Raw genomic sequence first — 18562 nt, forward strand, 5'->3', positions numbered from 1 at the left:
ATTTTAAGTGGCAATTTATCAGGAAAAATGAGGGAATCTCTGTCTAATAAACTGCATTCTGATACTGAATCATTATAATTAATTTTACTTCATTTCATATTTTTTATGTTTTTCAAAATTAATTGAACATATACCATAAATTAACCAGTGGTAACTCTCAACCCAAAGTAAAAATACTCTTTGTTGTAGTTAGGCTACTTGGTCTTAAACTTGGTGTATGATTTCTTTTAGGCTTTTTCTATTAATGTTAAGAGTTAAGCCCTGTATCCTTGAAATTTTGTGAGAGTCAGGGACTGCTATACAGTAAAATCTCAGTTCCAGACCTTAATTGATTAAATCCCTTGGATAAGAATGCCAATATGTATATAGAGAGGAAGAGGTAGTGCTTGACTCTTAAGATCATGATGAATCATGAAAAATACAAAATCAGGATTTTGATTACCAACACAGTCTTAAAGATAAGGCTGAGTGGACAAGCATATGAACATGTACTGTATTATCCATCTATCCAGCCAACCATCTCTCCATCCCCCTGCCCATCTCTCTGTCCATCTTTCCCTCTATCCATCCACTCACCCATCCATCTCATCTATCCCTCCATCCATCATATATCTAGGGTGTGGTGCAGTAAAGACTCATACCAAATATCTACCATTATGCCTTTAAACACTTTGGGATTCTAAGTATGAAAGAATTCATTCAGAATTTTTATACTAAAATGGAAATATTTCTGATGTTCTTTTTTAACAGAAATAACATTCACAAAACAGATTTCTGATTAACTCTCAATAAATTGGAAAATCAGTGAATTTAATGATTGCCTACTGAATTTAGATTCTGCAAAGAATATAAAGAATATAAAATGAGCTCCATTTCTCCAGGAGCTTATAAATTTAATTCGGAAGACAAAAGCTACTATTTGGTACATTAAATAGTGATATATGAAATTATCAATAACAGGAAATGTTTCAATTAAAATTTTGCTTTAAAGCAGGATGAAACAGTCCACATATATATATGTATGGGTGTTTGATACATACGTCTACTGTATGTATATGTGTGTGGGTATTTATTGTGGATGTTTCGATTGCAGATCATTCTGGTCCCCAGTTGTTAAGAGGGTCATTTGTGTATTTTAAGGCCTTTCTATCTCATCATTCTCGTATTCTGCTATTTATTGTAAGATGTATGTCATACTGATCATGATAGTAAGCTCATGCAGATTGTGATTTTGACTTCTGTGTATAATAAGAGGTGGAAAGAGTGAGGATGAAATTCCTTTATTCACTGACTGTAAGTGAAATTTACTCCTTGATTATTGCCTCTACATCCCAAGTCTTATTAAATTTAAATTTGCTTTCTAAATTGAGCACTGGTTGAAGCCTTAACAAAGTAATTTTAAAAACCTAACTCTGACATTAACAAGGGAAATCAAGGCTGTTTATTGTTTGGAGTTTTTCTTTATTATTTTTAGCTGACCAGTTAATCCTTAACCAGTTAATCCTTACTCTAGTTTTTGTTCTTTTAACTATTCAGTTTTTGATTTCCAAATCAGTTTACTGACTTATGGTTGCTTGGGTATTTTGCTAGCAGCTGGTCATGTCACAAGACCAGCTCATTTATGAACATGATCTTTGTTCTGAATGCTTGTACTCTAGAACATCATTGTTAATTATCTTGATATTTCATGATACTCAAAAAGGTGTGGTGTAAACACTAATATTTTGTTCAATAAGCCAGGTATGTGCTCTTTGGTATATATCTTGCACACCTGGAGAAGTTAGCAAATACCATTGCTTTACAGCTCTTTAATATGATATGTATGGAGCTTGATTTTAAGATGGCCTCCCAAAGAATGATAGCTTCCTATATTTAGCTTCATCTTTTTGTCTTATCAGTCAGTTTAAGCAGTAGAATTCTGTGGCACTTTAGGTTCTATTTTATTGCTTTTTGCTTCCATCAACATTGGTTGCGGCTTTCAGGAAATTTTCTCTTGGTAGAAGAAAATAGTTTTTTCTGGTGTTCCAATTGGTACCTTTGACCCATTTCTCAAGTCTTACTTCATTTCTGGAGCTTCTCAGCATCTTTTATTAACTATTCTACATTTTCCTAGGTCTTTAGAATATATCTTAATATCCACCTCCACTGAAACCCATCTGTGACCTTCTTTAAGTGAAAAATACCCAGACACGTTAATGTGTGAATATATAAATAGGTATTGTTTTTTCATTCTGCATTTTGTGCATGGTGTTCTGTACAGCTTATTACTTTCATATGCCCATTAGATTGAAAGCTACTTAACGGCAGGGACAACGTCAAACCAACAGCTTATAAGTCTCATAGGGGTGTCAAATACCTGTTAGACCCTAACTAAAAACCTAACTGCAAATGTGCAAGATTTATTGACTCCACTTGGGTCTCTGCAATATTCTCTACCAATAGTAGCTGAACATACAAAGAAAAAAGGATGATTTGAGGTTTACATTTGCTATCCAAAACTACTTTCTCTATATTTCTCTAAAGTCATGTGCTGTGTAGCTTTGTGATAAATTTTTTGATATTTTGAAGGAGATGGAAGAGTAATAAGTCCTTCGCCTCATAATAAATCATCCTGCATCTCATCCACAACAAATGTGAGAGAACTATGTGGGCTGGAAATGAAAGCTGCCACGAGCTCCTTATCAGCATTTGGAGATGCTTCCATTCAGACACCTTCAAAGTCCAGAATCCGGCAGGGCTGTCACAGTGCTGGCCCCAATGTATCTGGTAATGAGGGAACTATCATCTCAGTTACAAGAGAGTTAAGATATAGTATTAGGAGTCAGGATGATAAGGGATAAATGTAGCACTAGAGTAGTCCTGTATTTTCAACCAATCTACAAGGCAAGGGAAAAATTATTTGATATGTACAGAACACGTAGTTTAGACCTGAGGAGGAAAACAAGCTGAACTTTAGTTTCAGATACAGAGAGCTATAGACGCTGTGTTTTCTAGAAAGGATATTGGTAGGTGCCAAAGTTCTCCAAATATAAGGTGATTTTAGTTTCAAAATCGGAAAGATTTTTCTTATTCAAGTAATTTGTATATTATTTTTAATAGGTGATCATATTAATTTGGTGAGCTCATCAATGCCTTCATTTCCCATTCTCCAACGTTCTTCTGAAGAGAAGATTCTTTACTCAGACAGGTTGACCCTAGAAAGGTGAGGACACCTTATTTAATTTTTTTGACTAGATAATATATAGACATAGTACAAGATTTGAAAGGTACAAAAGTCTCTCTTCCTCCCCCTTGTTTTTCAACCTTTTAGTTCTCCTACCTAGGTATAGTCACTGTTGCCAATTTAAAATTTATCCTTCCAGGAGTATGCAGAGAAATTTTATATCTGTGTAATGTAAAGGAGCTTGACTGTACTCCAAAAGAGTACTATGCTGCTGCTGCTGCTGCTAAGTTGCTTCAGTTGTGTCCGACTCTGTGCGACCCCATAGACGGCAGCCCAACAGGCTCCCCTGTCCCTGGGATTCTCCAGGCAAGAATACCGGAGTGGGTTGCCATTTCCTTCTCCAATACATGAAAGTGAAAAGTGAAAGTGAAGTCGCTCAGCCGTGTCCGACTCTTAGCGACCCCATGGACTGCAGCCTACCAGGCTCCTCTGTCCATGGGATTTTCCAGGCAAGAGTGCTGGAGTGGGTTGCCATTGCCTTCTCCAAAGAGTACTATAGAGGTTCTAAAATATGACATTGATAAAAATGGGTTTTAGGATAGGGAAAAAAACTTCAAAATATACTCCTCCAATGGGCTTCTCAGCACTATTAAGTTGAGTTCCCTTTTACCTTATTGACCTCACCTGCTCCTGGTCTGGCCTTCACTCACCCTGCATACCTGCTCCTTGAATACACCAAGAGTGCTTAAACCTCAGGAGTTCTGCGTTTGCTGTTCCCTCTGCCTGGAATGCTACTTCACCATGTGTCAGTAGGCTCACTTTCTTACCTCCATCAGACCTTTCGTCCAGTGTCACCATCTAGGGACAGCCTTCCCTGCCCCGACTCTCCAAAGCAGCAACTCCTTCAACCCTGGCAGTTCCAGCACCTTTCTCTGCTTTTCTTCTCAGCACTTATCTCCCTCTCACACATTAAATATTTAACTTAGCATATTTATTGTCATTCATTGTTTGTCTCCTCCGAGTAGAATGTAAACTCCACAGACATGGGGAGTTTTGTTCAATTCTGTATCCTCAGCACCTAAAACAAAGCCCCGGACAAAATAAACCCTTAACAAATCTTGAATGAATAAGTGTGTTTAGGACTTAATCCGTATCTTTAAATCTAGCAAAGTATCTGCAGTAGAATGGTGGATGAAGGATTTCACCCTTACCTTAGCGTTATAACCAGCAGAGAAACCTTCTCTGCTGTGCATACCTTTAGCTCAGCAGTATATATCTAAGAGCAGGGCGTTAAGCAAACTTTCTAGCTTAGCAGTGCCTGAGCAGTGTTTATATCAGTGAGTTAATGGCAAGCGCATTTCTCTGGTTATGTGACATGGTTCCTTGAATCATCTCAACCTTTCCCACAGAAGGCAATTACACTGAGTGTTTTCTGATGGTTAATCTTTATATGAAATAATTAATACTGGAGTTTTTTTTTTTAATACTATGAGAGCTAGACTTAATTTTAATAACTACCCTTGCCAAAGTATATCAGTTTTTATATGAGTGATTTACAATTAGATCTAGAATGCTTGGTTCCTGAAGGCAAGAAGTGGTTCTGTTTTTCTTCTTCTCATGGCATGGCCACACAAAGATACTACTATTAATATTCTTGAGAAGAGGCAGACTGCTGAATCAGAACCTTACTAACTTTAAACATGTTTTCTAGGCAGAAGCTGACCGTGTGTCCTATTATTGACGGGGAAGAGCACCTTCGTCTCCTGAACTTTCAGCACAATTCTATAACTCAGATCCAGAATATCTCCAATCTGCAGAGGCTAATATTCTTGGATCTATATGATAATCAAATTGAAGAAATTAGTGGACTTTCTACTCTGAGATCCCTCCGTGTCCTTCTGTTGGGGAAAAACAGGTAATCGTTATAGATCAGTCACTGTTTGTTATACTTAGGACTAACGTTGAGTCCTCCTGTGGTCTCTAGATAGCAACTCAACATTGAATAAAACTCAAGAACCTAACAGACTAATGTTTTTGAAAGACCGTTTGGATTAAGATTCATTTATAATTTGTTTTATGAGTTTTCATATTGACAGTTATTCAAACCAAATAACATTTATTGAAAGTGAAAGTCACTCAGCCATGTCTGACTCTTTGCCACCCCATGAACTATACCGTCCATGGAATTCTCCAGGCCAGAATGCTGAAGTGGTAGCCTTTCCCTTCTCCAGGGCATCTTCTCAACCCAGGGATCTAACCCAGGTCTCCCGCTTTGCAGGTGGACTCTTTACCATCTGAGCCACCAGGGAAGCCGAAGTTGTGTCCAACTCTTTGTGACCCCATGGACTGTAGCCCACCAGGCTTCTCTGTCCAAGGGATTCTCCAGGAAAGTATACTGGAGTGGGTTGCCATGCCCTCCTCCAGGGGATCTTCCCAACCTAGGGATCACGCCCAATTCTCTTATGTCTCCTGCATTGGCAGGCGGCTTCTTTACCACTAGCGCCACCTGGGAAGCCCATAGCGTTTATTAAGTGCATATTATTTCCATTGCTTTCCAGAGCCATATCATATGTGGGAGTAAATAACAGACTTTGGCCTTTATGTTCTATTAGGCTATATTTTAAATATGTGTATTCACATTAAGCTTATGTGTTTCACTTGTGATTCTTCTCAGTGCTTAACTAAGGGTGGGCATTTGATACTTTGTGACTGTCAAATTATAGTTGGCTATCTGTATCCAGTTTTTCATCCACAGATTCAACTGAGGATCGAAAAACACTTGAAAAAATATTCCAGAAAGTTCCAAAAAAGTAAATCTTGAATTTACTGTCTTCCTGGAGACTATTTATGTATCATTTACATTGTAGTACATATTATGAGTAGTCTAGAGGTGATTTAAAGTCTACATATGCTCTGCCATTTCACATAAGGGATTTGAACACTTGCAGATTTTGATACTGATCCTGTCAAAAAAAGATACCCCATGACCAAGGGCAAAGGAGAAGCCCCAGCAAGACAGTTCAGTTCAGTCCCTCAGTTGGTCCAACTCTTTGCGACCCCACGGACTGCAGCACGCCAGGCATCCCCATTACCAACTCCTGGAGTTCACTCAAACTCATCCAACCATCTCATCCTCTGTCATCCCCTTCTTCTCCTGCCTTCAATCTTTCCCAGCATCAGGATCTTTTCATATGAATCAGTTCTTTGCATCAGGTGGCCAAAGTACTAAATTTCAGTTTCATCATCAGTCCTTCCAATGAAAATATAGGACTAATTTCCTTTAGGATGGACTGGTTCAATTTCCTTGCAGTCCAAGGGACTCTCAAGAGTCTTTTCCAGCACCACAGTTCAAAAGCATCAAATCTTCAGTTCTCAGCTTTCTTTATAGTCCAAATTTCACATCCATACATGACTACTGGAAAAACTATAGCTTTGACTAGATGGACCTTTGTTGGCAAAGTAGTGTCTCTGCTTTTTAATATGCTGTCTAGGTTGGTCATAATTTTTCTTCCAAGGAGCAAGTGTCTTTTAATTTCATGGGTTCAGTCACCATCTGCAGTGATTTTGAAGCCCAAGAAAATAAAGTCTGCCACTGTTTCCCCATCTGTTTGCCATGAAGTGGTGGGACCAGACATCTTAGCTTTCTGAATGTGACTTTTAAGCCAACTTTTTCACTCTCCTCTTTCACTTTCATCAAGCGGCTCTTTAGTTCTTCTTTGCTTTCTGCTATAAGGGTGGTGTCTGCCATAAGCAAGATGGTAGGAGGGGTGAAATTGAATTTAGAATCAAACCCCTTACTCTCCAGAGATTCTCAGAGGGCTCAAACAAACCTTGTGTGTACCGGGACCTAGAGACCCTACAGAGACTGAGCCAGAACTGTGTTTGAGTGTCTCCTGCGAAGATACAGGTCAGCAGTGGCCTGCCACAGGGGCAGGGCCTCTGGGTGCAGCAGACCTGGGTATGGCATAAGCCCTCTGGGAGGAGGTTGCCTTTAGCCCCACTGTAGAGCCACCAGAACTTACACAGGACTGGGGAAACAGACTCTTGGAGGGCACAAACAGAACCTTGTATGCACCAGGACCAAGGAGAAAGGAGCAGTGACTCCACAAGAAACTGACCCAGACTTGCCTGTCAGTGTCCAGCAGTCTCCGACAGAGGCGTGGGTTGGCAGTGGTCTGCTGCAGGGTCGGGGGTACCAAGTGTGGCAGTGCATGCACAGGACCTTCTGAAGGAGGTTGCCATTATCTTCATTACCTCCACCATAGTTTGACCTCGGGTCAAACAACAGGGAGGGAACACAGCCCCAACCATCAACAGAAAATTGGGTTAAAGATTTACTGAGCATGGCCCTGGCCATCAGAACAAGACCCAGTTTCCCCTCAGTCAGTCTCTCCCATCAGGAAGCTTCCATAAGCCTCTTATCCTTATCCATCAGAGGGCAGACAGATTGAAAACCACAATCACAGAAAACTAACCAAACTGATCACATGGACCACAGCCTTGTCTGATTCAGTGAAACTATGAGCCATGCTATGTAGGGCCACGGAAGATGGACCAGTCATGGTGGAGAGTTCTGACAAAACATGGCCCACTGAAGAAGGGAATGGCAAACCATTTCAGTATTCTTGCCTTGAGAACCCCATGAACAGTATGAAAAGGCAAAAAGATAGGACACTGCAAGATGAACTCCCCAGATCGGTAAGTGCCCAATATACTATGGAAGATCAGTGGAGAAATAACTCCAGAAAGAAAGAAGAGACAGAGTCAAAGCAAAAATAACACCCGTTGGTGGTTGTGACGTGATGGAAGTAAAGTCTGATGCTATAAAGAGCAATATTGCATAGGAACCTGGAATGTTAAGTCCGTGAATCAAGGCAGATTGGAAGTGGTCAAACAGCAGATGTCAAGAGTAAGCATCAACATTTTAGGAATCAGGGACCTAAAATGGACTGGAACAGGTTAATTTAATTCAGATGACCATTGTATCTACTACTGTGGGCAAGAATCCCTTAGAAGAAATGGAGTAGCCCTCATACTAAACAAAAGGGTCCAAAAATGCAGTACTTGGGTGCAATCTCAAAAACAGAATGATCTCTGTTTGTTACAAGGCAACCATTAAATATCACAGTAATCTAAATCTATGCCACGACCAGTAATGCTGAAGAAGCTGAAGTTGAACAGTTCTATGAAGACCTACAAGACCTTTTAGAACTAACACCCAACAAAGATGTCCTTTTCATTATAGGGGACTGGAATGCAAAAGTAGGAAGTCAAGAAACACCTGGCTGCTGCTGCTGCTAAGTTGCTTTAGTCGTGTCCAACTCTGTGCGACCCCATGGACTGCAGCCCACCAGACTTCTCCGTCCATGGGATTCTCCAGGCAAGAACACTGGAGTGGGTTTCCATTTCCTTCTCCAAGAAATACCTGGAGTAACAGGCAAATTTGGCCTTGGAATACGGAATGAAGCAGGGCAAAGGCTAATAGAATTTTGCCAAGAGAATGCACTGGGCATAGCAAACACCCTCTTCCAACAACACAAGAGAAGACTCTACACATGGACATCACCAGATGGAAAACACCAAAATCAGATTGATCATATTCTTTGCAGCCAAAGATGGAGAACCTCTATACAGTCTGCAAAAACAAGACCGGGAGCTGACTGTGGCTCAGATCATGACCTCCTTATTGCCAAATTCAGACTGAAATTGAAGAAAGTAGGGAAAACCACTAGACCATTCAGGTATGACCTAAATCAAATCCCTAATGATTATACAGTGGAAGTGAGAAATAGACTTAAGGGACTAGATCTGATAGAGTGCCTGATGAACTATGGTCTGAGGTTCGTGACATTGTACAGGAGACAGGGATGAAGACCATCCCCATGGAAAAGAAATGCAAAAAAGCAAAATGGCTGTCTGAGGAGGCCTTACAAATAGCTGTGAAAAGAAGAGAAGTGAAAAGCAAAGGAGAAAAAGAAAGATATAAGCATCTGAATGCAGAGTTCCAAAGAATAGCAAGGAGAGATAAGAAAGCCTTCCTCAGCAATCAATGCAAAGAAATAGAGGAAAACGCCAGAATGGGAAAGACTAGAGATCTCTTCAAGAAAATTAGAGATACCAAGGGAACATTTCATGCAAAGATGGGCTTGATAAATGACAGAAATGGTATGGACCTAACAGAAGCAGAAGATATTAAGAAGAGGTGGCAAGAATACACAGAAGAACTGCACAAAAAGGAGCTTCACAACCCAGATAATCACGATGGTGTGATCACTGACCTAGAGCCAGAGATCCTGGAATGTGAAATCAAGTGGGCCTTAGAAAGCATCACTATGAACAAAGCTAGTGGAAGTGATGGAATTCCAGTTGAGCTATTTCAAATCTTAAAAGATGATGCTGTGAAAGTGCTGCACTCACTATGCCAGGAAATTTGGAAAACTCAGCAGTGGCCACAGGACTGGAAAAGGTCAGTTTTCATGCCAATCCCAAAGAAAGGCAATGCCAAAGAATGCTCAAACTACCGCACAATTGCACTCATCTCACACGCTAGTAAAGTAATGCTCAAAATTGTCCAAGCCAGGCTTCAGCAATATGTGAACCGTGAACTTCCTGATGTTCAAGCTGGTTTTAGAAAAGGCAGAGGAACCAGAGATCAAATTGTCAGCATCTGCTGGATCATGGAAAAAGCAAGAGAGTTCTAGAAAAACATCTATTTCTGCTTTATTGACTATGCCAAAGCCTTTGACTGTGTGGATCACAATCAACTGTGGAAAATTCTTCAAGAGATGGGAATACCAGACCACCTGACCTGCCTCTTGAGAAATCTGTATGCAGGTCAGGAAGCAACAGTTAGAACTGGACATGGAACAACAGACTGGTTCCAAATAGGAAAAGGTCAAGGCTGTATATTGTCACCCTGTTTATTTAACTTATATGCAGAGTACATCATGAAAAATGCTGGACTGGAAGAAGCACAAGCTGGAATCAAGATTGCCAGGAGAAATATCAATAACTTCAGATATGCAAATGACACCACCCTTATGTCAGAAAATGAAGAAGAACTAAAAAGCCTCTTGATGAAAGTGAAAGAGGAGAGTGAAAAAGTTGGTTAAAGTTCAACATTCAGAAAACTAAGATCATGGCATCTGGTCCCATCACTTCATGGCAGATAGATGGGAAAACAGTGGAAACAGTGGCTGACTTTATTTTTTGGGGGGCTCCAAAATCACTGCAGATGGTGACTGCAGCCATGAAATTAAAAGACACTTACTCCTTGGCAGGAAAGTTATGACCAACCTAGACAGCATATTAAAAAGCAGAGACATTACTTTGCCAACAAAGGTCCATCTAGTCAAGGCTATGGTTTTTCCAGTAGTCATGTATGGATGTGAGAGTTGGACTCTAAAGAAAGCTGAGCCCCGAATAATTGATGCATTTGAACTGTGGTGTTGGAGAAGAGTCTTGGGAGTCCCTTGGACTACAAGGAGCTCCAACCAGTCCATCCTAAAGGAGATTGGTCCTGGTTGTTCATTGGAAGGACTGATGTTGAAGGTGAAACTCCAATACTTTGGCCACCTGATTCAAAGAGCTGACTCATTGGAAAAGACCCTGATGCTGGGAAAGATTGAGGGCAGGACGAGAAGGGGACGACAGAAGATGAGATTGGATGGCATCATCGCCTCAATGGACATGGGTTTGGGTGAACTCTGGGAGTTGGTGATGGACAGGGAGGCCTGGCGTGCTGCGTTTTATGGGGTTGCAGAGTCGGACATGACTGAGCGCCTGAACTGAACTGCTTGTACATTATATCCCTAGTATACTTATTTATCTCATAACTGAAAATTTGTGTCTTTTGACTGCCTTCATCCAGTTCCCCCTCCTCTCACCTATTCCCTGCCTCAGTTCAGTTCAGTCGCTCAGTCGTGTCTGACTCTTTGTGACCCCATGAATTGCAGCACACCAGGCCTCTCTATCCATCACCAACTCCTGGAGTTCACTCAGACTCATGTCCATCGAGTCAGTGATGCCATCCAGCCATCTCATCCTCTGTCGTCCCCTTCTCCTCCTGCCCCCAATCCCTCCCAGCATCAGAGTCTTTTCCAATGAGTCAGCTCTTTGCATGAGGTAGCCAAAGTACTGGAGTTTCAGCTTTAGCGTCAGTCCTTCCAAAGAAATCCCAGGGCTGATCTCCTTCAGAATGGACTGGTTGGATCTCCTTGCAGTCCAAGGGACTCTCAAGAGTCTTCTCCAACACCACAGTTCAAAAGCATCAATTCTTCGGCGCTCAGCCTTCACAGTCCAACTCTCACATCCATACATGACCACAGGAAAAACCATAGCCTTGACTAGACGGACCTTTGTTGGCAAAGTAATGTCTCTGCTTTTGAATATGCTGTCTAGGTTGGTCATAACTTTCCTTGCCTGTGGTAACCACAAATCTTCTTTCTTTTCCTGATTTTGTTTGTTTATGAATATAATCAGCCTCCAAATCTCTGTTAGTTCCTGTTACACAACATAGTGACTTGATGTTTCTTTACATTTCAAAGTGATCACCACAGTAAGTCTAGTTACCATCTCTCACCAAAGATATTACATAATTATTGACTATATTCCTCACACTATACGTTTCATACCCATGACTCATTTATTTTGCAAATGGTAATTTGTGTCCCTTAATCTCCCTCACCTATTTCTTTCTCACTACCCGCTCTGGCAACCACCTGTTTGTTCTCTATAACAATTTCTGTTTTCTTGTGTTTTTTTGGTTTCTACATATTAGTGAAATCATATGGTATTTTGCCTTTCTCTGTCTGATGTATTTCAGTTAGCATTATACCTGCCAGGTCTATCCATGTTGTTTCAAAAGGCAGGATTTCCATTTTTTTATGGCTGAGTAATATTCCATGTATATATACACTACATCTTTATCGATTCACCTACTGATGGGCACTTGGGTTGCTTCCATATTGTGGCTATTGTAGATAATGCTGCAATGAACATAGGAGCTCACGTATCTTTTAAGTGGTGCTTTTCTCTTCGGATATATACCCAGAAATGGACTTTTTGGATCATATAGTAGCTCCATGTTAAATTTTTTTAGAATTCTTTCTTTCTCTGTGGCTGAGCTGTATGTTCATTACTGTGCACAGACTTTCTCTGGTTGCCGTGAGTGGGGGCTACTGTTTGTTGTGGTTCAAGCGCTTCTCAGGTGGTGGTTTCTCTGGGTGTGGAGCACAGGCTCTTGGCATGTGGGCTTGAGTAGTTGCGGCACATGGGCTTTACAGCGTGGGGCCAGTGGTTATGGCGCAGAGGCTTGGTTGTCCCATGGCGTGTGGTGTCTTCCTGCACTAGGGATCAAACTGTGTCCCCCGCATTGGCAGGCAGGTTCTTAACCACTGAACCAACAGGGAAGTCCCCTATTTCAAATTTTTGGAGGAATTTCCATAACATTTTCTATAGTGGCTGCGCCAATTTATATTCCCATCAGCAGTGCATGAAGGTTTTCTTTTCTCCACATTCCTGTCTCTTTTTTTCAGTTTATCTGGCTTCTTGGAAATATATATATATATATTTTAATACTTTGTTCTTTGAAGATACAAGTCTGTCTTTCTCTTTCTATTCCTCCATCTGTTTTTTGTTTACTCTTGCTCACACTTTATTTATCACATAAAGAAAGTAGCTATTAAATAGTTCTAAAACTTTTAGTGTTCTGGAGTTAAAAAAAAAATGTGTCAGAAGACTACTTTCCACATTCTGCCAAATTGCATATTTTTGAAGTATCAGTACAAGCAATTCTGACCTATTCCTCCTGTTCTCCAGTCAGCTGACTTTGTCACAGCAAGGAGCCTGTGAGCCTGGAAGATGCAAATCTATGCTGAGGCAGCACTTTAGTGGCTATGAGGCAAACCTGGCTGAGGATTGCTGAAGAGACACACATCCACCGCCCTGTCTCCTTGTGTTCGTTCTGGGTGATTCGTTGCCCCCTGCTGGTTAAATCAATAACATTTACTCCCTCGCACATCTCAAAGCACTGCAGGCTTTGAGTCCAAGGCAATGGAACCACATATGACAATCCAGTGCAACCATATGCCTTTAAATTCAAGCAGATCCAAAAAAGATTTCTGCTCCAAAGATAGAAAGATCCTGCTCAGCTTCCATATGTGAAGTTTACATTGCTACCAAAGAACTCCCAACCCCTCTATACCACTTTGCTGTTGAAGTCCTTCCCGTCTAACTCTTCTACTCTCTATATCCTCTGTTTACCTTTCTGAGATCTTCTGGTACCCTGATGTTCACAGGCTCATGACCAGAACTTCGCTGGGTTTTCTTGTGATCTCCCACTTCTGCAGATAACAGAATTTTCCACTAGACCCTGGAATTCCATATTCCTTTCCTTTTGATTTCTTGAAGTATCTCACTTAAGGATTTGTCTTTGACACCTGAGAAGCCAGGCATAGATCCAGGTATAGAAGCCTCATATAGATCCTGTAGTGGGGTCCTTATTCTAACATCAGCACATAATGTGGCCTGCAGAGACAAGCTGTGGCATGTCCCTAGAGGTCTGTAGTTGCTGAGTGATGAGTGGGCCTTGTCTTTTTCTAGTTCACTTCCTTTTGATGGGAGAATTTCTTTTTAAGTAAAAGCTTTCAGGTCACATTGGTATCTTACTAGTTTTCTACAAGTTAGTATATAACTTACAGAGTTTGGGCGCTGCTAAGTCACTTCAGTCACTTCAGTCATGTCTGTGCGACCCTGTAGACGGCAGCCCACCAGGCTCCCCCGTCCCTGGGATTCTCCAGGCAAGAACACTGGAGTGGGTTGCCATTTCCTTCTCCAATGCATGAAAGTGAAAAGTGAAAGTGAAGTCGCTCAGTCATGTCCGACTCTTAGTGACCCCATGGACTGCAGCCTACCAGGCTCCTCCATCCATGGGATTTGCCAGGCAAGAGTACTGGAGTGGGGTGCCATTGCCTTCTCCGGTTTGGGCGCTAGTCAGTTGTAAATAGATGATCCTTGGTTGACAGTGCTCTGATACAACACTGAAAGGACTGTCATTCACCCCTTTGCCTTGTTTCCAAGCATTGGTTATCAACACTTAATACACCATTCTATACTCACATGTAAGTTTTAAAAATTGGTTTTTATGTGATCTGTTTTTTACTTAAATATATTTTATTATTTTGGCTTCCCTGGTGGCTCAGACAGTAAATAATCCGTGTGAGCGAGGAGAGAGGTGTGAGAGAGGAGACTGAGAGGGGGGTTTGGTCCTAGTGGAGTAGTGTGGGCAGGGGGTGGTGTGGGGAGATAAGGGTGAGAGGAAGAAGAGTCACACTGCAATAGGACATAATAGGTGTATGATAAATATTTTTATAACTTAAACTGGGTTGGATTGCTTTTGGTAATACAATTCTGGATTTGGCTATGATGTGAGTGATGGAAAGGAAGAGAGAACTCTTTTCGATAGGGTCACCTGGAAAGGCTGCTCTGAGAAGATGTTTGAGCCAAGACTTGAATAATGGGAAGGAGTGAACCATGTGAAGTTCTGGTGGAAGAACATTAAGGAAGAAGGAACAGCAAGGGTAAACACCCCAAGGCAGTAATGAATTTGTCAAGTTAGAGGTAGCAAGAAAGCCCCTGTGGCTGGAGCAGAGTGAGTGGGTAAGCCTGAGAAGGAGATAAGCCACGGAAGGAGATAAGCTAAAGGAAGAGTCAGCCAGGCAGTTCAGGGCCTTGAGGACTGAGGTGAGGGCTTTAAGTTGTATTCTAAGGTGAAGGAAATTGCCTTGAGTAAGTGCCTTGTGCTAAAGTTCCTAGACGTAGAATTATTCTTTCCTAAAGATAGCACTTTTAAGCTGTCTTTGGAACATTTCCCCCAGTGGGACTGCATCTTTAACATTACAGTTAAATCAATGGAGATATGTTTTTTAATATATATAATTATATACAATCTCTCTTTATGTATATATGTATTTTTGTGTCTATCTATCTATATATCTATCTATCTGGAGAAATAGAATACATTAAAATAAGTTATGCCTTAGACTGTTTTGATTTGCAATAGATGTGATACATCTGTATTTCCATTCTAATTTTCAGAATTAAGAAAATTTCAAATCTGGAGAATCTAAAGAGCTTAGATGTCTTGGACCTTCATGGAAATCAGGTATTGTTAAAGCCCTTTTGTAACTTACTTTTTTGAAAAAGCTCTAGGAAATTTGGCATAGAACTTTTAATAATTATACTTGTGTTGAATTTTTCCAGAGTTACTTTACTGATTCACTGAAATTAGCTGTGGTATTAAGGTATTAAGTCTATTTACATAGATTTCTCAACAGCAAATGACAGATAAGACATAAAACATTTAGAATTCTTGTAGTTATGCCTATTTTGTTTCTTATTTAGTCTTTTATTAACTTAATAGCCAACCCCAAATCAAGAACTAGAATATTACTATTGATTTTCTTCTACCTAAGTGTTCCTTCTTTATTCCAGGTTACCACTATTCTGGATTTCACATTTATCGTCCCTTTGTGGGTGTTTTTAGTTGGTTTTATCACATATACATGTGTCTAAATAATATATTGTTTAGTAGTATTGTTTTTTAACTTTAAAAAGGTGTCACACTGTATATTGTTATCTGATGTTTGCTTTTTTGATACAGTATTATGCTACTGAGATTTATCTATTTTGATTATGTAGTTGTAGTTTATGTTTATTGTTATATGTTCCATGGTTTGATTATACAAAAACATTTTTCTTCACTTTATTATCGATTGACACTTGGGTTGATTCCTTTTTGTTTGCTTGTCTTTTTGTTTTGTTTCCTACTCAGATAACATGTCTAAGAACATTCTTATATATGTTTCTCCCATACATTATATTGCTCTAGGGTATATTCCTAGGAGTGGAACTGATGGGTCATAGGTTATTTAAATGTCTAACTTTAAAAGATAATGCCAAATTGTTTTCCAAAGTGATTGTACTAGTTTATACTCCTACTGGTAACACATAATAGATCCTGTTGCTTCATATCTTTTTCAACATTTGGAATTGTCATACTTCTTAATTTTTGCCAATTGAATTGGTGTAAAGGGGTGGCCCCTCATGGTCTGGATTTATATTTCCCTGATTACTGTATAACCTGGGATCATTATCATGTTTGATCAATTTATCTACCCATATATTTGTCTGTCTTAATTTGTGTCTGGTTTGTTATGTTCCCCTCCTTATTTTCTCTCTCAGAGCATCTTGGCTGTTTTTTTAACCCCTTGCTCTTACATTTAAATTTTAGTCTTTTCAATATAAATACTTATTTCTAAATAACTACATAAGCTACATGCACATGCAGAAGGCAAAGCCTCTCCTGAGGTGGCAGGTGTACATTGTGGGATGATCTGGGAGTCCCTGCCTGTTGAGAACAAGGTTTTCCACTTGCAGTTGGTCAGACATAAACCTCAGTGTAATCTCTCTGGGTGCTCTAATAGCTGTTAGTCCCAAGCGTTTTGTTGAAAACCGAATGTTATTAATAAAACCATGATAGATCTGGATAGGCTGCATCAGCTAGCGGCTGGGATTCCAGCTCCATCTGTATGTCTGCCTATATGTGCACACAGAGGGAGGGTTTTTGATGGCCTAGGAACTGTCCAGCCCTGCAGGCTGGTTAGTGTCTTTCTAGTAGAGAGAAAGTTAGCCTGTTATTAATAGTTAGATGTTGGTAGAAGGGGAAGAAGAATTAAAGTGTTCGTCAGTAAGAGAATATCACATACAAAAACACTGAGGCTAAAAATAACATAGTAAGTATTTTTTTACTTCTAGAGAATTCAGCACATGTTGGGGGATGGTGAGAGATGAGGCAAGAGAGGTAGATATAAGGCCAGATTGTGGAGGGCTTTATATGCAGTACTAAGAAATTGCTATTTTGTCTTTATTTATCCCCCTATTTTATCTTTATTTATCCCCCTATTTTAAATATTGTTCATAAGTATAAGTGAAACATTTTATGGTAGCAATATTTTTCCTAAGCTTATTTTAAAATGTATAAGCATTTATTTATGTGTTCTTCATATCATAATATACTTTTAAGAATTCATGGGCATTACCCAAGATCTATAAGAGCAACTGGCAAATGAATAACATATCACTTGATCTATATATCTTGTATAGGGATTACTTACCAACATTATGTTGATTAAAAATGCTCTATTCCTTGTTAACTGACCTATATTATGTGTTCTATAATTCCAGCATATGTTTGTGATAGTCTGTGTATTAAGATTAAATATTTATACCACACAAATTATTTCTCAAGGTTCTGTGAATACAAGAAAGAAATTTTAAGTGAAAATCTTAGTCTTGTTTCAAATATTTAAATCCAATAAGCAAAAATTTGGAGTATTTCAAAGCAAAGATAGTCTTGGTGACTAAAAAGTCAGGGGATGTTTTAACTCAAGTTGAACAATGTGTAACTCTAAAAAAATAGCATCAGATAGTTTAAAAACTAAAAGACTATTAAGTGAATATTTATTATAGTTTGAATTTACTTCCATTGGAAATAATAATGATACATGGTGTACATTGTAAAATGAAATGTAATTGGTCTTTTGATGTGCAGACATTGGGAGGAATAGTGATAGTGCTCAAGAAACAGACTGGGGGATGGAAAGAGAGGGGAGGTGAGACTGGAGGTAGAGAACAGTTGGGAGACTAATTCAATAATCCTTGTGAGAAGTGATGACAACTTAAAGCGATAACAGTAGGGGTGTAACAAAGGGGCAGATTGGATAAATATTTAAGTAAAAACATTAAGATTTAGCAATTGATTGTATGTGAGTAGTAGAGAATACAGAGGAATATGGGAGACTGATTCTTAATTTATAACCTAGATTTTTTTTTTTTTGTCTACCAGAAAATGTTCTCCTGTTGAATGGTTGCTTTAACATGGACACAAACATGCTTCAAGAAGAATCTGTTCTTTCAGTGACATCTTTTCCTTTAGGGAGAGCTTGCCCTTTCTGTGATTGCTCGCCTGAAAGCAGACATCTTTCTTTTCAGTGTTGTTTAATAGGAAGGTCATCTTTATCCACATAGAGCAATCTGGGTCACTCTTATACACATACAAAACCTGCAGGATCCAGCTTTCCTTGATGTATTGAGCAGCTTTCCTGTCTACCTTAAGACCCCCTCTGATCAGTGTGACTTAAGGTTAGGCTTTTGAACATTCCTATCATCTCTTCTTCTGGCTGTGAAATTTATTAACTCATCAAGAACTCTGCTCTCACTATACACCACCTTTTGCTTGAAGATTCTGTCATTTGCTGTATTCCTGTGACTTTGTCCATGGCTGCAACAGAGTAACAAATTTTATTCTATCAGAGATGTTCCACCCAATTCTGCCATGTC

At 39.7% G+C, this 18562-nt stretch overlaps 1 protein-coding gene across 4 annotated transcripts in view; it reads left to right on the top strand.

The window, feature by feature from the left end:
- The window catches only part of LRRC49 (leucine rich repeat containing 49), a 161883-nt gene that overhangs the window by 5159 nt on the left and 138162 nt on the right, over nt 1–18562 (top strand). For 3 of the 4 annotated variants that reach the window (XM_055536862.1, XM_055536863.1, XM_055536861.1), the window contains 4 exons: nt 2569–2766; nt 3100–3202; nt 4875–5078; nt 15260–15326. In XM_055536862.1, the coding sequence (XP_055392837.1) occupies nt 2569–2766; nt 3100–3202; nt 4875–5078; nt 15260–15326 (572 nt within the window). The remainder of the gene's footprint in view (nt 1–2568; nt 2767–3099; nt 3203–4874; nt 5079–15259; nt 15327–18562) is intronic. The other variant, XM_055536864.1, reaches the window with a different exon arrangement.

The sequence above is a fragment of the Bubalus kerabau genome, chromosome 10 (assembly GCF_029407905.1).
Source record: "Bubalus kerabau isolate K-KA32 ecotype Philippines breed swamp buffalo chromosome 10, PCC_UOA_SB_1v2, whole genome shotgun sequence".
NCBI classification, from domain to species: Eukaryota; Metazoa; Chordata; class Mammalia; order Artiodactyla; family Bovidae; genus Bubalus; species Bubalus kerabau.